At 46.5% G+C, this 20,237-nt stretch overlaps 1 protein-coding gene across 11 annotated transcripts in view; it reads left to right on the forward strand.

Moving 5' to 3' along the window:
* Positions 1-16,188, forward strand: part of LDB2 (LIM domain binding 2) — a 337,216-nt gene extending 321,028 nt beyond the window's left edge. Inside the window, exons 6-9 of one of the 11 annotated variants that reach the window (XM_037045457.1) lie at positions 6,104-6,227; positions 9,097-9,242; positions 11,802-11,944; positions 14,860-16,188. In XM_037045457.1, the coding sequence (XP_036901352.1) occupies positions 6,104-6,227; positions 9,097-9,242; positions 11,802-11,906 (375 nt within the window). In that variant the 3' untranslated portion in view covers positions 11,907-11,944; positions 14,860-16,188. Of the gene's footprint in view, positions 1-6,103; positions 6,228-9,096; positions 9,249-11,801; positions 11,945-14,600 lie in introns of all 11 variants that reach the window. The other 10 variants (XM_037045442.1, XM_037045441.1, XM_037045448.1 and 7 more) reach the window with 10 other exon arrangements.
* The last annotated feature ends 4,049 nt before the right edge of the window (positions 16,189-20,237 follow it).

Raw genomic sequence — 20,237 nt, forward strand, 5'->3', positions numbered from 1 at the left:
TATCAGGGACATTAGCTACTAAAAGCCCGTGTGCCATTGGCCTGATTACCATCCCCCAGAGCAGTATATACAGTGACCCCCTAAGTCTCAACAAGATCAAGTGATTCACTTCCCAGAGTAGCTAACCAATCACATCGCGCATGGATCTCCTGGCTCAGTGGGTCACTGGTGCAGCCAGTATTTACAGTGATACCAAACTCCATCATCTGAGCACTGACCTTCTTCCAGGCATTGCAGTGAGGATTGGCATGTGCCATTTCAAACCATCAGCAATAAGCATCATTATCTCCATTTTACATCTAAGGAAGCTGAGATTCAGAGAGGCTGAAAATCTCGACCAAGAACACGCAGCTATTAAAATGGCAGGCTTGGGAGTTTGAACATGGGTGAATCTGGTTCCATAGCCTGTACTGCTCCGTATAACCCACGTCTCTGTGTGCATATCAATACCACGCAAGGAGCAATACAAAGACAGTGGGAATCTTTGAACTTGGCATCTCAGCAGCCATTTAGCCACTTGAAGGCAGAGAGGTAGACTACAGAGCACATGGTTGAAGTCAGGCAAACTTGACTGTGAACCTCTTCTCTGCCCTTCAAATGGCTGTACAACCTTGGATCCTTTATAATAATCACACTCTTTACTATCAGCTCTGGATGACTTACTAATGGCTTTGAGTCTGTTTCCTCACCTGTGGTCGTGGGCCAGGAGGTGGTGAGGGTTAACGATTTAATGTATGTCAGGTACATATTCCAGGAGCAGGCATAGGTTAGATATTCCAACTAATTATTAAGTTATGACTCAACAAACATTTGAGTATGCCTAATACCATGTTAAATAGAAGGGAGACAAAAGTAAATATAACTTGCTGTAGATCAGGAGATGAAACAAGTCCACAAGAAAGGGAAAATCCCGATGCGAGTGAAAACATGGAGGTGCAGGGAGATTAGTAATAAGAGCTATAGAAACAAGAGTCCCTTGTGGGTGGGGGTGGTCAGGGACAGAGGTGAGATTTGAGCTGGACCTTGGAGGACATTGGTGGTCATCTTGGCAAGACTCAAATGTGGTTTGCAGACTTGCTCTGAAATGAAAATCAGCTATAGTTTTGAACACAGTGTCCAGTCCATCTGACATTTTTTGGACACAACAGTTTCTCAGTGAAGGAAGCAGTGAACTGGCTTGCATTCTGCCTCACACTCCTTTTTCTGCCAGTTTGCAGACACCTTCTTTGAACAGCATCGACTTCGAACACAGGGCAGTCAGTGATCTTTCTTTGAATGGCCAGATGGTAAATGTTTTTGGGTTTCTGGGACATGTAGAGTCTAGCGAGTATTTAACCCAGGCATTATAACAAAAACGCAGCTTTGACAACACATAAGCATGGCCACACTTAGCTCACAGCCCATTCCTTGCCACCCCTCAGTTAAGGTGACTGGGAAGGAGGGAGGAAGGTCTTCTAAGCAAGAACAACAACAGGAGCAAAGGTCCAAGCTGGTATTGACTTGGTAACCCTGGGCAAGCCTATAGACAATGAATAGGTGCTTCAAGCTCAGGGGATGTAACCCATCATTCTAAAAAGATGGAATTAAAATTTTGGTGGAAAACTTGTCCTAGGTTTGGGATTTAGCCAAAGGCCAAGCCCAGGGTATTGCTTTTTAGGCAAGAGGAAACTCCAAAAGGCACCACCTAGTCTTAGGCTCAGGCAAGGAGGTGAGCAAGAAGAATGAGTGTGAGTACATAGCTAAGGAGAGAGAGTCAAGTTTCTCTAGGAGAATTGTCGGATAAAAACAAAGCAAAGCAAAACTGTCTGCATTTGCTAAGCCCTTCGTTTCTATGAAAAGGCGGGCATCCTGGGACTGAGGTAAACCTCCCAGCCTACACAGGACGTGTAGTAATTGGGTACATACATGTGCATTTGCGCAAAGCATTCTGCTCAGAGGAGGCCATCAATTATTTATCAACTGGACAAATTCATTACCTCCAAACCCACAAAATGATGCCTAGTTTGTCTGCCATTAGCAAATGACTCCTTGCTATTAATCTGGCCAAGATATCTATTATCTATCCATCCACCCACCTCATTCAGCAAAGTCACTGTTGTAGTTACTGATTTTGGCTCCACACCCAAAGAGTAAGTGCTGAAGCCAGAATCCTAGAAAGAAGAAATGAGAAGCATAGAGGGAGCAAGCCCAGCCTAAAACTCTCACAAAGTCTGCAAAAAGGCGCTGTGGGAAATTTGCTGGGATGGGTGATGGCTTTTGGGGGTTCCTAACTAGACCTGGCAGGGACTCTACATCTAGGGCCTTCATCTCAGAGAGGTCAGGGCTTGCTGGCTCCCATGGCCCTGGGCTTCGTCCTCCTGTCCTCCACCCACCCCAGGAAGAGGCCAAAGTGAACCGCAGCACTGCACAGAGGCTGCCGTAGGTGCTGCTGACTTCGTCTGTGGACTTTCTTTTCAGGAAAAGGGACTGGTCCCTGGGATCTTTGCAGATAAAATTGTTCTTCACAATCAAAGAACAGTGTGTTTTTATGTTTAGTTCCATTTAGATGTGTTTGAGTGATGTGTGGGCATGTGTGTCTTGGGGGAAAGGTATGTATGTATATTGTAGGCTGGTTCATGCTTATTACTAACCAGGGGCTCTCTACCTGGATGCAGTGCATGGAGATATAAAAGGATTTATAGGCCTCCAGATATTTTGTACAAAACTGGAAAGACGGGCTGCAGAGCCTTCACCAGATTCTTGAGCGGAGCTGAGACCTCAGGGAGACCAGAAATCCTGGCTCCAGAAAAACTTGGCTAGTAACCGGGGGATCCCACTCACTCCCCAAGCCTCCTTCCTAATCTTGTTTTATAATACCTGGACCTGGGCTGTTGCCAGATGCTCTGGCTTGCTAACCAAGGAGGCAGGCTCTTGTCTGAGCGAGTTCTGCCACCTACAGCATGCAGCCCAGCAAAGCCACCAAGCTCCACAGCAGAAAGCTGAAGTGCGTTTGCAGGAGTGAATAAGCAGCCTCCCCACCAGCCCAGAACCCTCTGGAAGGAGACGATTGGGACTCCGGATTAGTATTCAGAGATGCAAATTCCTCTGGGCTAGGTTACAGAACTGGGGAGATATTTTTACATTAAAGGAGAATAGAGAAATCCTGGGGATTAGCACCTGAAAAGGGTTGCCCAAAACCCAGAGAGGAAAGGCAACGGGAAAAAGCAAGATAATGAGCTCGTAGGTTCTCACAATAAATGTGACTCTCCCATTTCCTGGTGTGTTCAATGCCCTTAGGTACAAATGGGTCATTTTCGCCATGTAACTTGTAATATAGTGAACGTTTGCTTCAGAAATGTGTGATTTCCTGAGATGCGTGAAGGGTAAACACAGGGTAGTTTTCTTAGTGTGCTTGAGTCATTTTGAAGGGAGCGGAACACTTTTTGAGACACAGATTCTTAGTCTCAGCATTATGCCTCCAGCCCCTAACAGAGGGCCTAACACTGGGGAGGAAGCTCAGTGAATGCTTTTGATCAAAAGTAATAAAAATGTGGTTTCTTTTGCAATCAGCGCTGTGCCTGTGAATACATAATCATAACATCTACCAGTGGTTAGATTATCCCATATTTTCACAACAATATCAAGATGAGTGTTGTTCTGCTAACAAACTGACCCCCCACCCGCATGAGTGAGTGGCTTCTGCGAGGACACACACCTAATGACAAAAACTCAGCTTCTAAGTCCATGCTTGTTCCACTCCTGCAAGCCCTTCATATCCATGCTAAGCTCATTCTCAAGAATGAGACTAGTGGTTTGAAAACCTTTTCAACTTTATTTTCATTTTAAAAATATGTTTTCCTGGTCCTTAGAATTTCTCTGAAAACTGTCTTGCTCTCCCAGCTTAGATGCAATTGCTGTCTGACCCTCTCTGAATCCAGGAGCTGTTCTTCTTGGACGGAAAACCCATTCCCAGCTCAGTTTGCAGAGGTGGCTGTGCAATCCTTCACTCTGATCCCAGCCTCGGTGGCTGGGGAGGGCTGCAGGTGGTCCGTAGCTTGCACATATTTTGATTCTGGTGAGGGATTCTTAATAGAGAAAAACACACAGAATCTTCACAGATGTAATTGCACAGTAATCCACCCTCTTTCACAGCTTTTCCCTTATTAACTATTGCAGCCTCAAAAAGGAGTCCACAGTAAGCGAGGGGATAGAAAAGAGTGAAGGGATGTATCCTAGCTATTCCAGAGCTCACAACTATGCAGCCTGCTGTGCTAGGAGGGTTGGGTGACTTTGTCTCTTTGGTTCATGCTGGGCTGGGGTTGGTCGGACTGGGAAACCTTGCTGTCTTCTTCCAGAGAAACTGCAAATGGAAAGAGATTACAGCTGACCCTAAAATGGGTTTAGTGGTTTGGGCAAAGTTTAGATCATCAGTAGGTAAAAAGGGCGGAGGGATTTTTCTAGGTGAAGATGATCTTGATGACCACAGGTAGAGCTGAGAGAAGAAGAAGGGCATGGAAAGGGGAAGGGCTTAGAATAGAGTGAAATATGCACTGAAAACCATGGGATTTGTGCACGTCTTACTGTCTGTATTCATCTACCACAAAGCCTAGCATGTATACGACAGTGGACCTCAAGCTTTAGTAGTGTTTGTCAGAACTAGTTGGGAGTACAGTTTTTAAAATGCAAGTCCTACCTCCAGACCCCGTGAAACAGAAAGGGCAGAGCCTGGGAGTCTGCATTTTAATAACCAGCTCATTTCATTTTTACGGGAATGTTCCTTGGAGCATACGTTGAGGAACATTGGCATAGGAAGATCCTCCAGTCTTTCTAAGAATCACTCCTTAAATGCATCCATTCATTTGAGCCAAACCCAGGAACACAGAGATAAAAGATACAGTCTCAGCAGTTGAGGAGTTCAAGATCAAGTGGAAAATGTTGACAGACCTGGAATCACGAAGTATGAATGTGTAAGTTTGTAGAGCAGAGAGGGCCAGGTGCTGTGAGAGAACTATGGAGAGGCACCCAACTCAGCCTGCACGGGGAGGGAGGTGTCACAGGAGAAGCAACTTTGCCTTCAAGGTTAGGTAGGCATAAGCCAGGTGGAGGGGAGCCAGCAGACAAAAAGCAATGGGGCCCGTAGAACAGTGTTCGAGGTGCGAAACGGCAGAAGGGAAGGGGGTAGAGGAGGGCTGATGAGGGTGGAGATGGCACATCTGCCTTTCACAAAACGACATTCTTCCACCTGGGAAGGTGCATGGCCGACATTGGTGTCAGTCCGATTGCAGCGGATGCCTCTTTCCGAGTTGTGGTCTTCGTCCTGTTAGAGACTCCCGTGCGGCAGGATCCTGATGAGCTTCCAACTGGAAAGGAATTGAGAAAGCCCACGGCAATTTGAATGGATTTGCCTTCTTGTTCCACTCATTAACCTTTGTCATCAAAGTAAAGCTGAACTTTAGACTAAAGTAAGGCTGAAAAAAATCTAACCAAAGGTGGGAGGAAGGTGAACACGTGCAGAACCGCAGAGAATGCTCTCACAGTGCATGCCAGCGTGTTACAGGCATTATAATCATGTGTAAAATACAAATGAGGACAGGAAGGAAATTAAAGTGTTTGGTAAGAGTCAGGATCAAAAAAGTACCTGTTGTCGCCACTTTGTGCGTCCAGGTTTCAAAGATGGCTTTCAGCGCTTCGGAATCTACATAAACTAGCATTGTAATGCACAGTGGGTGGTGTTCCAAACAGAACAACAGCAGAAACCGGAGTGGAAATCAGAGCCTGCTCTGTCGCTCTGCAGAGAGCTTTCTTCTTTAACCAGAGAGAATCATTTCATTTCAGAACAGAGCTGCACATACCCACCCAACAGGCTGGACAGACTGTGTGCATGTGTGTGTGTGTGTGTGAAATGCTTTCAGCTATAATGTGATATTATAAATGATAGTAAATTAAGTGGGTTTTGTCAGACATTGGTAATATTTCTTTTCTAAACTTGTACAGAGAAAAATAAAACCAGGGGAGGAAAAGAAAAACACCCTTAAGCTTCCTAATTGATTCCAGCTGTTCACATTATTTATTGCAAATAATATTATCAAGTAGTGAAACCCCCACGCCTTTGAACTTCTTGCAGTTGTGTGTAATACTGGAGCCAATGCAGGAACTGATGTCGAGACATAAAACTTACAACCTCAGTCCACGAGACTGCCTGAAGACCTGCTTGTTTCAGAAGTGGCAGCGGATGGTGGCCCCGCCAGGTACGGCCTTGTCCTTCACTCTCGTTCTGACCACATCTTCTGAGGCTTCTTCTGGGGTGAGGGGACGTGAAAGGGAAGAGAGTGATCACAACTGTATTGGTAAAAGGAGTTTGCTGGAGAGATTCTGGCCATGATTTTGGACTTGGAGACATTGAACTTGCAAAGAGCAAACACGCTTAGGAGTCATCTACCATCTCCTCATGTGCCGGGTTAGAACATGAAACCCAGAGAGGTGAAGTGATTGATTTGACGTTACTGAGGACATCTTGGGCAAGGCTGAAATCAGATCCCAGGTTTCCTGTCTCTCAGTCCAATGGTTGTTCCACTGGACAGGACTGCTGGCTTCTCATGGCCTAGTATCCTTTTGTTTCTTTTTAAATGAAATGATAGAAATTGTAAAAATGGAGGGAGGTTGGCAGGGAGGTAGGAAGAAGAAAAGGAAGGGAGGAAGGCAGGCAAAAAGGAAAGACACCTTCTGTATTTTAAGATATATAATATCAGAGGGTATTCTGATCATGAAGAGAATACATAAAAGATTCCACTCCCCCACTTCTCCAGAATGTAGCGTAGATACTAAAGTCTCCTGTGAGGTTCCGAAATTACTGCTTCTAGTCATCACTAATTGTCTTTCTCTCTAATACATTTTCACTCCTAGGCTTGCGTTGAGATTCACTGATTATAAAAGCAAAATGTATTCCTTCACTAAAAATTATCTTTAAAGAGTAATTATTAACACAAGGCACATAGCTTCTGAATCACAAAACATAATGATCACCTTCCACTGGTAATTGGCCAGGAGTTTTATATGAAATGAACATAGCAGATATAATTATGTACATATTTAGGAAGCTGAGGAAATGAGCATTATTTTACAGAGAATAGTTGTATCCCCATCTTAGGAGAATTTTACAAATTTAGAACATTTTTTTAAATGTATTACATAGACTTAAGTTGGCCTCATTTTCTCTTTTAATATCAGTAGCCTTTATGGGGAAAAAAATGTACACACTTAATGTTTTGAGCATCTGTATTTTCCAAAAGATGCACATATAACTCATATAGTATTCATTAATTCAGTCACTCATTCAACAAATATTTATTGAGCCCCTACTAGGTGCCAGGCAATGCGCCAGCTGCCCAGGGGTACCACACGGAGTAGGAGTCCCAGTCCCAACCCTCACAGACCCTTCACTCTCTTACTGAATCCTCACGATAAGATCTTAGCAGCTCTTTACTGCTGTTCCCACTGCCTGTCGTGGGGCCTGATGATTACCTTTGCCAAAATCAGCTTCATAACTAATCAATGAAGGAGGCCTGTGTCACAATAGCTTCTATGTCTACCCAGTTCATAATCCGATTACCGTAGCTGCCCATTCTCAATGGCTGTCATCCAGAGTATGGAATTTATGTGTATTTCCCCAAAATTTCATGAAGAAAGTGTAGCTATCAAGAAAAGTATCAGATTTCAATGATCGAAGTCAAAGGGAAAAAAGATGCTTGTCAGAGGAGACCTGGGGGTTTGCTTGGCTTTAGAATGTGCCATTGGACTCCTCTGTGAGCCCCTGAGCGAGAGCAGCTATTCCCTTGTTGCCGTAACTTTCAGAAAGAAACACCCACAACTCTCTATGAATGGGGGCGCTGAGCCCTTTGATGGAACCATCTGAACATGAGACAAAATATTTCTGAACGAAGAGATATATAGACTTAGGAACAGAATTCTCTTCTTCTTCATCAAAAGTCATGAATAACTTTGACCTGAGCCTATGAGGAGGCCTGCCCCCTCAATCCATCAGAAAAGGATGCAAGGCTCCCGCCCAGTTTCGCTGTGGCCCTGGCTCATCTTCTCTCCACCAGAGTTGACTCTACAGTAGGGTTAGCAAAAGGGATGGTCTTACCTGCCATTTTCAACTTATTTAGCAACTGCCTGGGAAAGGCTTCTGCAGACTTCTCATTTACAAGGCAGAGGGTATGCTCTTTCCTAGTTAATAAGAGCTGCTATGAATATAAAATAGTGATGACATAGAAAACATTAAAAATAGAAAATAAGAACATGGAAACAATGAGCAATGCTCAATACATACTTATCATGAGTCCCCGTATTTTCAGTAAGATGCTATCCATCCTTCAGGTGCAAAATATTTCTATTTCTACACGGACCTTTCTTGAAAAGGTCCTGCTTCCCTTTATTAATATGCTGGTTGTAACATACTAAGTCCTTTTTTTTCCAGAAATTTTGAAATTGATAGTATTCTTGTAATATCACGGTCTAACCATGGAATTTGGGAACAGACGCTCAGCTTGGGACTCCCTATATTTCGCATTCACAGCCGATAGTCCTGGCACTTCCTTTTTACTTGAGCATTTCAAGGTAAAATAGTGCTGAGCTGCAATATAACACTTGACCAGTAAGTGCCGCTGTTACACAGTGGCTCACTAAGTTTCTACTTTCACACCTTCTACTTTCTCTCACACCTGGGGATCCCAGAACCCTTCTTCTGTTAGAAAGAAAAGATAAACCAGAGAAAAATGTTTTCCAAAATTTGGCGATACTAATAGTCCTTTTCAGTCAACTATGAAAGTGCCATTTGCAGCTCACTCCTAAAATATATTAATAGATTACAGACATGTATATGAAATTAGAAATAACAATTAAATGCAAATCATTTTCTTCAGATGCAAAGGAAAAGAGTTGTGCACATTTTATGCTAAAACTCGGCCAACAGCTGTCTCCTTTTATTTGTTTTGAAAAGTGAAAAAAAATACAAAAGATGTAAAGAGTCTACTCCTCTTCGTTTACAAAAACAGCTGCGGAGGACAGTGTCTCCGGGTTGCCCTGGACCTGATCCTCCTTCCATTTTCCGTATTGCAGCAGAACCCACAAGGCAACCGACAACGAAACGGAGAAAAAGGAAAAACTCCACCAGCAGCACGTCCAACAGCAGCGCCGGGAACACCGCCAACAGTACCGGAAGCAAGAAGAAAACGCCAGCCTCCAACCTGAGTCTGTCCAGTCAGGTACCTGTAAGTCTCGCTTTCCTTTTAGGCCTGAAATCCTTCCTTTGCCTGTCTTCCTATTCCAAGGGGCCCACGTTCAAATCTCTTTTAGCTGAAATGCATTCTGGGCATCTGGGGGTGGGGGAGGGAAAGGCCGGGCTGGGGTTGGGAAGGGAGGGAGGGACTCTGCCCCGGGAAACCTTCCCCTGCAAACTGGGACTGGGAAAGGAGTACGAGGAGTCTGTGCTACAGTGGGACCTGAATTAACAAGCCACCAGAGTCACAGACAGGAGATATGGCACTGAAGGTTTAATTAAAATATCACTGAGCAGTGTGCCTGGCGGCATATAAGGGGCTCTGGGCACCACCACCAGAGACCCTGTGCTCCGCTGGAAACCAGCTCCTGGCTTTTTACTGTCATTTGGCTGGGCGTCCCCGGACATGGGCTCATCCTCTCTCATTTTGAGACCTTGGTAATTAATGTGGCCACCAACAGTGCAGCTTAGTGGATTTCACTTTACCCATTTCACTAGCTCAAGGTGGGGGCTGGGTGCGGGGTGGTGGTGGCGGATCAGCCCCTAGTTTGGTCTCCACTCTCTTGAGCTCAATACCCCTGTCTTTCATTTCTGGGTCTTGACAAGGGACATGGCCACTTGGAAGGGGCTTCGTTGAACTCCAAAGCTGACAGCTGAGGGTCGCTCCCAAATAGTGCAAGCCATCTAGGAACTTTCTTCATCTTCTATAATTTCTTTCCCAGCTCTGTCCCTTCTGCCTAATCTCTTCCAAATTCCTCAGCCTGGGATTAGATCATTTATCACTTTTAAATTTTCACGTTCCTTTAAGCATTTGCTGTCCCTTCTCCGCACCGCAATTATATGTGGTCCTCTGCCTTTGTCATGTCACCATTCAGCAGGTGTGTGACTGTCGTTTGAATCCCGACACATTCCTGGTGCTTCGTGGATACCCTCCAGATACCATGCCTTCAGACATGTGCCTGTTTCTTACGACCTCCCTCACCCAGTACAAGTTCACCTTGGCCCTCTTCCTCACTTCTTTTTCCCACCTGGTCTGTTGTCCTTACTCCACATTCTGAGTCTGCTACGTGTCTCTCCATGAGAGAATGGACCTTTCTTTCACGGCCATTCTCCCCTTCTGTGTCTTCCAAACCTGTCCCTCATCCACTCTTACTTACCTTCCTTCGCTCAGGTCTCTGACTAAAACCAACCCCATCATACGGAGAATTACCTGGGCCCCCGGGGGCTCTGTCGCCCTCCACAGACTGGGGGTGGTTTTCGTTCATTACAAAGAAAGGGTCATAGAGAGTGGCCAGCCTGTGGGGCAGGTACTACCATTTCACTTTATGACCACGAGGAATTATAGTCCTTCAGGAATGCCAGTCTCCTCTGGATTCTGAGCTGGGCTAGCACCCCTACAGAGTCCACGGAAAAAATATCAAAGGAGAAAAACAGAGTCTTTTTATTAAGGGACTGACAAGCTATTCCTGCTCCAGTTAAAACTGGAAAATGCATAGAGAAAAATGGCCTGGTAGAAATCAACCCCAAAAGTCCACATAAGTAGTCAATGTTTATTCATTTGTCTAAACCTGGAGTTTTAGAAGCTCACCTTTGGCAGTTCCTGTACTAAATGAGAAAAGTGCATTCCAGAGAAGTCTGGCACTGTGACATAGCCCCTTAAAGGCACAGTGGTTGCAAGAATTCAGATCCGTTCCGCAAATGATTTCTGAGCTCCTACTATGCGCCCCACACTAGATATATGATGGGACTTGGGCCTTGGGCCTATATGTAAAAGGATCTTTTATGTATAGATCCTTTTGGTCAGCATCTAACCGAAGGAAAGCAAAGAGGCTCCCTCTCTTCTTCCCACTCAGTCTCCTGGTGTCAGCTCACAGGGTACAAGACTGTGGCAGATCCTGAGGCCTAGACTGGGATTGGTCGGCCATCCATTGGTGATGTCTGCCAAGGGTGTAGAACAGCAGCACACATGTATTTTGATATACCCGCCCTGGTCAGAATCATTTTAATTTAGTGTTAAAGAGCATCTAGTTCATTCTGCTACATCATGTTCCTGTCCTCCAGTCCAACAGCAGGACCTTAGTGGAGGATACCAGTGTCAAGAGGATTTTTAATGATTTGAGACCCTTTGGACTTTGTGAGAACAAGGCATCCACTAGAAAGTGAGGATAGAAATTCAGCATTATCTCCACACTGTGCAATTAAAGATGTTTTAATTATGCAAAACTTACAGATGGTTAAAAGAGGGAGGGAAGGCAAGCAGGTTAGGAAAATGTGCAAATTCCCGTTGACCGCATGATAAATGATAAGCACCGGCTCATAGGGATCACGTCTTGTAACCCTGTCTACTGAATCACCAACAATTTTACTGTTCAAATATCCTAGAAATGCGATCTGCAGACATGGCTTCCCTGTCCAGAGGCGTGAGCAGAGTCGGCATGCCACCACGACCACGGCCGTGGTCCACGTGGCTGTCGGGGCAGCAGTGGGTGTGTCTGGCGAGGACTAGGGTTTAATCCTTGGATTCTGCTTCTCACTCCATGAGCAGGGGCTAGGAGCCATCCCGAACTGCAGCCTCAACCCTGGGAGGGATGGAGACCTGTGTCATTCAACAGCAGTGACCCCTTCTGGCCAATTTAAGGAGAAGCATTGAGGGGCCCTGAAAGGAGTCACTTCCAGTCCTCCTCAGAGGTTGGTGGTCCTTGCACGGGGGATTGATTGGCAAGAAGCTGTGACATGGGCAAAAGCTGGTGGCACATCCAGGCCTCCAGTGAGGAGCAGAGGTCTGCTCCGTGGGGAGCCGAGGGCACATGGGTTACTGGCAGCTGGACCAATATTGCCTTCTGGGGAGACACAGATAGCAGAGACGGGAAGGAAATGCACTCGTGTTGAATGTCGGGGGGGATGTTTAAAGATGTGGGGGTTGCAGAAAATGATGCCAATGTCTCCTAGTTCAAGGCCGCCCAGAACATGCACTGTGTCTCCATTCGCTTCACACGAGGTTGACTGATCAGGTCTGCTTAAACAGGGAACCACGGCCTTAGTCTAGAAGTTCAGAAAAACCAGGGTGAGATGTGTGCCTGACTGAGTAAGTGGCCTCAAGGGTCTCCGTGCATATAAAGTCCATAGCGCAGGTCTCATTGTAGCTTGCCATCAGTTGGTCACACACACACGTGCACACACGATTGTGTGTCTGGCTAAGGCCATCTTTTACAACCAGTAAGGCGCCTGTGGCATCTCTCTGGAATGCAGACTGCTTCAAACTACCTGTGCGTGGGCATCTTCTCCAGCTGTCCTTGGGACAAAGACCCACCAAACGTATGATAAGCCTACATCAGCCCCATCCGAAGTGATTCAATTCACTATTTTCAGAGGACTTCTCTTGAATGACTGTTATTTTCAGATACAGTGAAGGCATCTGGAGTGTTGGGAACTTTTCTCTTCACGTCACGCTTACGCTGGCTTCTTATTTTTCTCCTCTTTTTCCAGTTGTGCTTCCCTCCTCACACTCTCCTCGCCTCTCTCGATAACCTCAGACTCACAGTACTAAGGCACACCCACGTGGTGGATTCTAACATCTTTCCCCTGCCTGGTGGCACCTTACGCATGCGTTTTCCAAGCCCATCCAAGCGTGCTTCCCATTCCCGTGAAGTGCCCCTCATGTCATCCTCTGCTGAACTTGCCCTATTCGTTCCAGCTACCTTTCTCCTGATCATAAGTGCTTTCTCCTAATTGCTTGCGACAAAGTGGCAGTTTTTTAACCTGAACACCCTTTGTAGGTCCTATGGCAACCGCCCTGGCTAACCAGATAACCTTGGCGCCTCTAAAATCAAGTCAGCTTTCTGGCCAATCAGTCTGTGACTTACGCGTCTCACCTTTAGAGTCCTCATGAGTCTCCTAACATGTCAGTATCACGTCTGGCCCTTCGCTACATAATATGTATGTTCTTGGAAGCACACATCTGATTGTCCTGCCAGTACCTACGTTGCTGTGTGTACCCAGTTCATATTTTAGGCATTTACTTCATCTGGGACATTGCTCTTTAAAATCATTTTTTATCCGATCACAAGAGTGATTTGCCAAAAAACATAGTTTGCAAACCTATCTATTATCTTCCCATAATTCTGGGGAAATCAACCCATCAATCAATCAGACAAGGTTTTCTATTCCCAAATAGTTGAAGCGGTAATGCAGGGCTTTGTTCAGCTGGCACCCTCAGACTTCTAGGTGGGATCTGGAGCACCTTCTGGACCGTTACCTGGCCCGAGCAGAGGCACAGGCTGACCAGGAGAGCCTTCTCTTGCTCCAGTGAGGAGAATTTTTGCCCAGCTGTCAAGGTGCCTCATCAGATTAGCCCACCCCTCTCAGGGAATGCACCCTTCCATTGTGAAGGCTTCTGGCCCAGGCCTGCCTTGGCTGGCCTCGTGGAGGCTCAGGGCAGCTAGGCATTCTCGTGGAGTCGCTGCACTTTTAAGTGGACTATTGCTCAGAGCTTGCCCAGCAGTCTCCACCTGACAGGTGTCGTGTCCCTTGCCCAGGTCACCCACCAATCCCAGAGGGTCTCCTTGGAACAGAGGCCGGAGCTGTGCCCTGTGCATGCGTCCTTCTCCCCCATCTCTGTGCCTCTCAGCAGTGGCCTCCATGGTGGTCCCGGCGACAGTAGGTGGTCTCCTTGTTAGCATGGAGGGACAATTTGTACTTAAAGGCGTGATTAGATGGATTCTTCTTGCACGCTTCCATTTCTGATGACTCCCGGCTTCATCAGTGTAATTATAATTAGTGCTCTTCATCTTCCTTTTACGGCACCAGCTGGACAGACGGGCTCTCTTGACTGCCCGGATTGGTGGCGGGGCTGCCTGTGTGGGGATAGGTGACAACCACCAGGAAATAACAGATGGTAAATTCAGGGCTTGTTGGCAATCAGCAGGTTTTTGCTAATGGCTTAATTAGCTATGCAAATTGTCAAATCAGTGTGAACATTGTTTTTATCGAAAACTTTACCTAAATTAATTACCATAATTAAGTAGCAGAATGTCAAGGATATTGGCCGCATAAAAGGGCCTGTCTGAGTAGAGAAAAAGAGAGATTCTGTCATCAATTACAATGTAGACCGTCCTCGGGACAGAGGAAATGCCACTTGGAATGGGTGGCGTGGATATTCCAGAACTGCGTCCTCCCCGTGTTCACTGCGAGTTTCCAAAGGCCCTAAATAAAAGTGGTGGATTTTCGGAGGTATTGAGAAGCACCCCGCAGAAGGTTCCACCGCCCTCTCTAAAGTCCCCGGTGTCAGCAAGTTAAAAGCGTGGATTTTTTTAATTTTGAAAAATCCATTTTTTTATTTCTGCAGATTGCTAGCATTGCTCGTTCTCCGGTGTCAGGCTGCGCACTAAGGACATAAACTCGCGTGGTTGTTACACGCCAGGAGGCGATGTTTATTTCCTGTAGAAATCAAATGTGCATCTCGGCCCCCCGACACTGAGACTTGACCCCGGTGTGCAGCACTCGAGTGTGTCCGTCCTAGGTCCCCCAGCTCCTCCCACTAGTGTTTTAAGCTGAGCTTCTCTCCCCCAAGGTTTCCCTGTAATAATGTCAGCTGCTGTTCACAGGATGTGATGGTGGTAGGAGAGCCAACTCTGATGGGAGGTGAGTTTGGGGACGAGGACGAAAGGCTAATCACTAGATTAGAAAACACGCAATATGATGCGGCCAACGGCATGGACGACGAGGAAGACTTCAACAATTCACCCGCCCTGGGAAACAGCAGCCCGTGGAACAGTAAACCTCCCGGCGCTCAAGAGACCAAATCAGAAAACCCCCCGCCCCAGGCGTCCCAGTAAGGCTGACCGGCACCGGAATCCTCTGTCAATAGGCCCGTGGGTTACGCTCTCCATTTCAGACCCCTACTTACAGGAGAGGAAGGAGGAGACATAAAAACTTTTTCACGCAAATACCTATTTCTAAACCACAATGATCTGAGTTCCTTTCTTTCACTTTTTTTTTTTAATTGAGAGGATCATTCCAAATAAACTTCCATGACCCTTCCCTGGAGGCCTTCACAGGTAACACAGATACTGGCACTGATCGTAGCTAAAACAAGAGCAGACGCTAGCGCTTCTCCCAGCACCGAGTAAACCGCGAGTTTGTTCATTTCCTCTTCCCCGCATCAGACGAAGCCCATGCCGTCAATAAGCCCCCAGTGCTCAGGAGCTCCTTGTATGCCGAACCTAACGACAGATGACTTTTTAATATTGTAAAATATTTTCTGCTTTTTGACTTGCATCTGAGAGTTTCTTGTTTCAGTAAAAAAAGAAAAGAAAAAAAATCCGCTTTTGGAAAGTAATTTAAATGTACCTTTGTTCCCTTCACCTTTTCTCTCATTGGGTAACAGCTGAGAGGGCCCAGCAGGGGAATTTGTGAGCGAGTGAATGTCAACCGGTTCTCCAGCCCGAGGTGGTGCAGTTGAGCCTTTAGTGCTGAAACAAGAAATGTCTTTTTTGCCATCAAAGACACCAAGGCAGATTTTTATGTAAGAAGGACACGTGGCCCCTTGAGCATTTATGCATTGGTGAAATTGCTGTTGATCCAAATATTTTCAAGCCATGTAATCCATTACTTTTGTGGGCAGTTTAATAAATCTGAAACTCTTTTGTGTTTTTTATTGTATCTGAGTTGACCGTTGTTTCTTTTCATCATATATTTCTTGTATAATATTTTGTAAAGCCCTCGCCTGGTTCTTTTATGGGGATTTTTTCTTTGTGGGCAATACTGGTGTATTTATGTGAAACTTTATAAGAGAACTAATTTTTCCATTTGCATATTAATATGTTCCTCCACACATGTAAAGACACAGTGGCTCCGTGTGTTATAAAACAGCTGTATTTTATGTATGCTTTACTGATAAGTGTGCCGATAATAAACTGTGTTAACGACCCAAACCGTGAGTCCGGCTGTTTCTGAGCACAGGTAGTGAGATCTGCCCACCATTAGGAGAAGTATCGAGCTTGCGTTCATTGCCCAAACTCCAGATGGAGTGGAATTACGAATCCTGTGCCCTCTTAGGTAAAGTATGGCTCCTCTACCCTCACACTGAACTGTACCTGGGCAGACACACAGGGTGCCTTCTCTGTGTTGGGCACTGTGCTGGTCAAGGACGTGACAAGGACAAAGGAAGGACCGGCCTGTGCCCCTGGAGGTGGCTGGTTGGAAGGGCAGAGGCTTCCACACACCAAGTACCTACTCGGCACCAAACAACGCTGTTTCAGCAAATCCTCACAACTACACTAAGTAGGCATTGGTATCCCCATTTCTTACAAACTCATTGCCTCGCCTATTTTTCTCAAAGATTTGCTCTGCAGAGAACATGGAGAATTTACTTGAGGACTTCTTTGTTTCAAGAACTTTCTTCCGATTCTTCTACTTTGTACCAATATGGGAGGTGAGAGAAAAAACCTGTTAGCATGTATGGAGGGTATATTAAGTGCCAAGCAGTTTTAATTTGTCATCTCAGCAAATTCTGGAAAGGAGGTTTTGAAAAAGAGAAGCTAAGGGAGGACCTGTGTCTTAGGCTGGGATTTCCACAAGCAGGGCCCGAGACCACGATTCCAGGACACAAGGTTTACTGAGGGTGGGTTCTTCTGAGAAAAATATAAAACCTTTAAGGGAATGAAGGGAGCAGAATAAAGAAGGAGAAGGAGCCTAGGAAAACTGTGGACTCAGCTAGTCCACTGTGTGGGCCTGGTCCTCGGGCACAGGGCTCAAAGCACAGACCTCACTGCAGAGTTATCCCGCCCTGAGCTCGCCACCAGACTTGTGAGCCTGTGCCAGTCAGTCCTTGGCTGGGGCCCTCCCCAGGTGTGCAGGGGATTGTAACCTTCAGAGCAATGTGCCTGCCATCGCCCATGGGCATTTCTGCAGTGAGGAGGCCAATGAGAAGGCAACAGTCATAGCATCTTGGAGTGGGCATGCTGGCCTCTGAGAGGGCAGCTGGGCAGGACACGGGCTACCCCAGCAAGTGACTTGCCCTGTCTCATAGCTCATGGGTGACACAGCTGGGGTTGTAATGAAGCCCCCTTGACAAGACCTGGGTTCTTTCTAGAACATCACACTGCTTCCTTAGACTATTAGCATTTTAAGGGAAATGGGCAGTATAATAGCAACAGAGCCAAAGGAAATATCAGGTAACAGCTGCATTCTGCTCCCCCCCCCCCCCCCCGCTAAGAGAACTTCCAGTTCGTCCCCAACACTACCTCACCATTTCAGGTTTTCTTTTATGGACCCTTTAAAGTCACCAATATGCAGTCATTATAGATGATGCCAAAGATAATTTGTTTGACACCTATTCTGGTTACCAATTCTTACACAGCAATCCCACCCCAAATTTAGGAACTTGAGCAGACAATTCATTATCAGTTACCTTTCTGAGAGCTCCCTGGCCTTTCCCAGATGGTCTGCTCTTAGGGGCTCAGGTGTGGGCTGGGGCTGGAGTTGTCAGAGGTCTGACAGGGCTGAACATCCAAGATGGTGGTGCACTCACATCGCTGGCTAAGGGGTAGGTGCATAGTGGGGACAATTGGGCACAGTGCCTTCCCCTTCTCCATGGGGTCCTTGCTGAATGAGGGGTGGGCTCTGGGAGGGCTGTTCCAAGAGCCAACATCCCTGGAGAGGAGAAATGTAAGTTGCCAGTGCCTAGAACTGAAGCAGCATCCCCTAGGTCTCTGCACTATCCATCGATGCAGCCCACATTCAAGGTCTAGAGGCCTAGGCTCCCTCCTTGGGGGACAAGTGGCATGTGCCTACAGTGGGGAGGAATTGATGGCAGCCGTCTTTAGAAATGACCATCTACAAAATCCAACAAAGTCCACAACCTTGTTCTCGCTAAATGACACTTGTTACCCCTTGGACCCATTTCTCCACCTACCTAGACTCCTCCCAATTTTCTAAACACACCAGGTGCTCATATCCCATGTGTCTTTGCATGTGTTTTCCCCTCTTGGAACGCTGACCCCACCTTCTTACATAACCAAAGCTCTCTGTCTAAAAGCCCTCCGCCCTTCTCACATCCCCTGAGGTGCCTCCCCAGCTCAGTCTGCTCTCTGGGACCCACAGGCACTTTGCGCTTGCTTCTGCCTTAGCGGTCTCCTTGCCAGCTACTGTTGAATGCCCCTCACTGTCCACTAGACTTTTCTCAGTCTGAGCAGTGCAAACATTTCCACCGAATCCTCTATATTTCAACTCTATCAGACATGTTGGTAGAATAGAGTGAAAACGCCCCAATAAGAAATCATAAAACCACTGTTTACCATTCATTGTCCTGTTACACTTCAAGCAGTCTGTAATGCTGTGGCCCAATGCAGGGTGACATTTATCCCTGCAGGTAAATAATAAGGTGAGTGATGCATGTCGAGATGGATATATTCAGGTTTCTCAGAGAACAAATCAGCTCTAAACAAACATTTTACCAGACTTTGGGCTAAGCCTGACCTCGATTAGAGAAGCCCCAGGAGATGTGTCAGGCCCAAAATAATCCTAGGGCAACCGCTTATGAAGTGTACCTGACGTGTCGGTCCCTCGCCGGGTGCTTTGCCTGGGCGGGCTCAAACTGGGGACCCAAGGGTGGTGCATGAGTTGGGTTTGACTTTGTGACATTTGAAATTCCAGCCAATTATGGCAACAAATATTTTTTTTCCTCACTCATGGGACTGTAGGTCACCTGGGGCAACTATGGTTCAGGGCTAACTAACCCTTGGGTCTCTTCCTGGGACAGTGGCTCTCCAGGGCCTGCTCTCCTCTTCGCAGATTCTGGGAGAAGTGGCAAGGAGAGGCCAAGTCACATGTACACATCCACTCCTGGTGGGTGCGTTGGCCAAAGCGAGTCACAAGGACAAGCCACACATCAGTGGGTGAGAAACACAAACCCCTGGGGCCCCACCCTATCCTGGTGACCTGCGAGGCATTGGCTGCAAAATTTCTGATGGGTGGCCACCATTTAAGAACTAATGCATTTTCTGTAAAAACTTTACAATTTCTTTCTTGTCTTACAAACAAATCGTATTTCTAAAGCCTTGGACGGTGGCCGTCGGCTGGCATGGAGTCATGGCTCCCTGCTCAGATGTTCCCCAGCTTGTCACATTCAGCCCATTTCACCACTTGACTCGCCTGTCTTCTGCCCACTACTGTGGCCATTATACGATTGCTCTCTTTCCGTAAAACCACATTTGGAAGTGGGAATTATGGGCCCCATTTTCCAGATCTGAAAACTGATGCTCAAGCAAGTTCATTGCCACTCTTTGTCACATAGCTAATAAGTGGTGAGATGGGCTTTGAACCTGGTCCTCAGGGCCAAAGTCTGTGCTCCTTTTACCAAACCCTGCTGGTGTAATGGGAGTCATAATAGTGGTTACTATCTGTTGGCAAGGTTAGGAATGTGGCGAGCTTGATCACACCAACTTTGCAATATCCCAGTGGGCAAAGTAAGGTTATCATCCCCATCCCCCACATTGCAGATGGCACTCAGAGCAGTTAAACAGTTTACCCAAGGTCACAAAGCCCACAAATGATGACGTAATGTCACTCGACCCTGAACCACTTTCTGAGACTTACTGCCAGGTGCAGAGTCTACGGGTCCGGTGTTAGGAGGTGTTCTCCGACCTGCAGGAGGGTCTTGGTGTCCACCTTTCTGCCATTCACTGCGTATCATCGGAGGCTGTCCCAGAGTATTTTGGGAGATCAAGACCTACCACCTGCCTGGTAATGGAATGAAGCAGGAAGACCCCCTCTAGGACCATGAAATCTCAGGGGCATCGGACAAAGGATTTCTAAATAAGTGGCCCAGTCCCTGCAAAAATTCTTTCTCTCTCCATTTCTTGTTACCCTTGAGGTGAACATTTAACACAATAGAATAATACAACCCACACTGGTATTACACGGGGTGGAATGTAGTGGGAACAAGGCCACAAGATCTCAATTTCCTTAAAGCAGAGTTGGC

This window comes from Sturnira hondurensis, unplaced genomic scaffold (assembly GCF_014824575.4).
Source record: "Sturnira hondurensis isolate 20B ecotype Veracruz unplaced genomic scaffold, ASM1482457v3 Scaffold0000780, whole genome shotgun sequence".
NCBI classification, from domain to species: Eukaryota; Metazoa; Chordata; class Mammalia; order Chiroptera; family Phyllostomidae; genus Sturnira; species Sturnira hondurensis.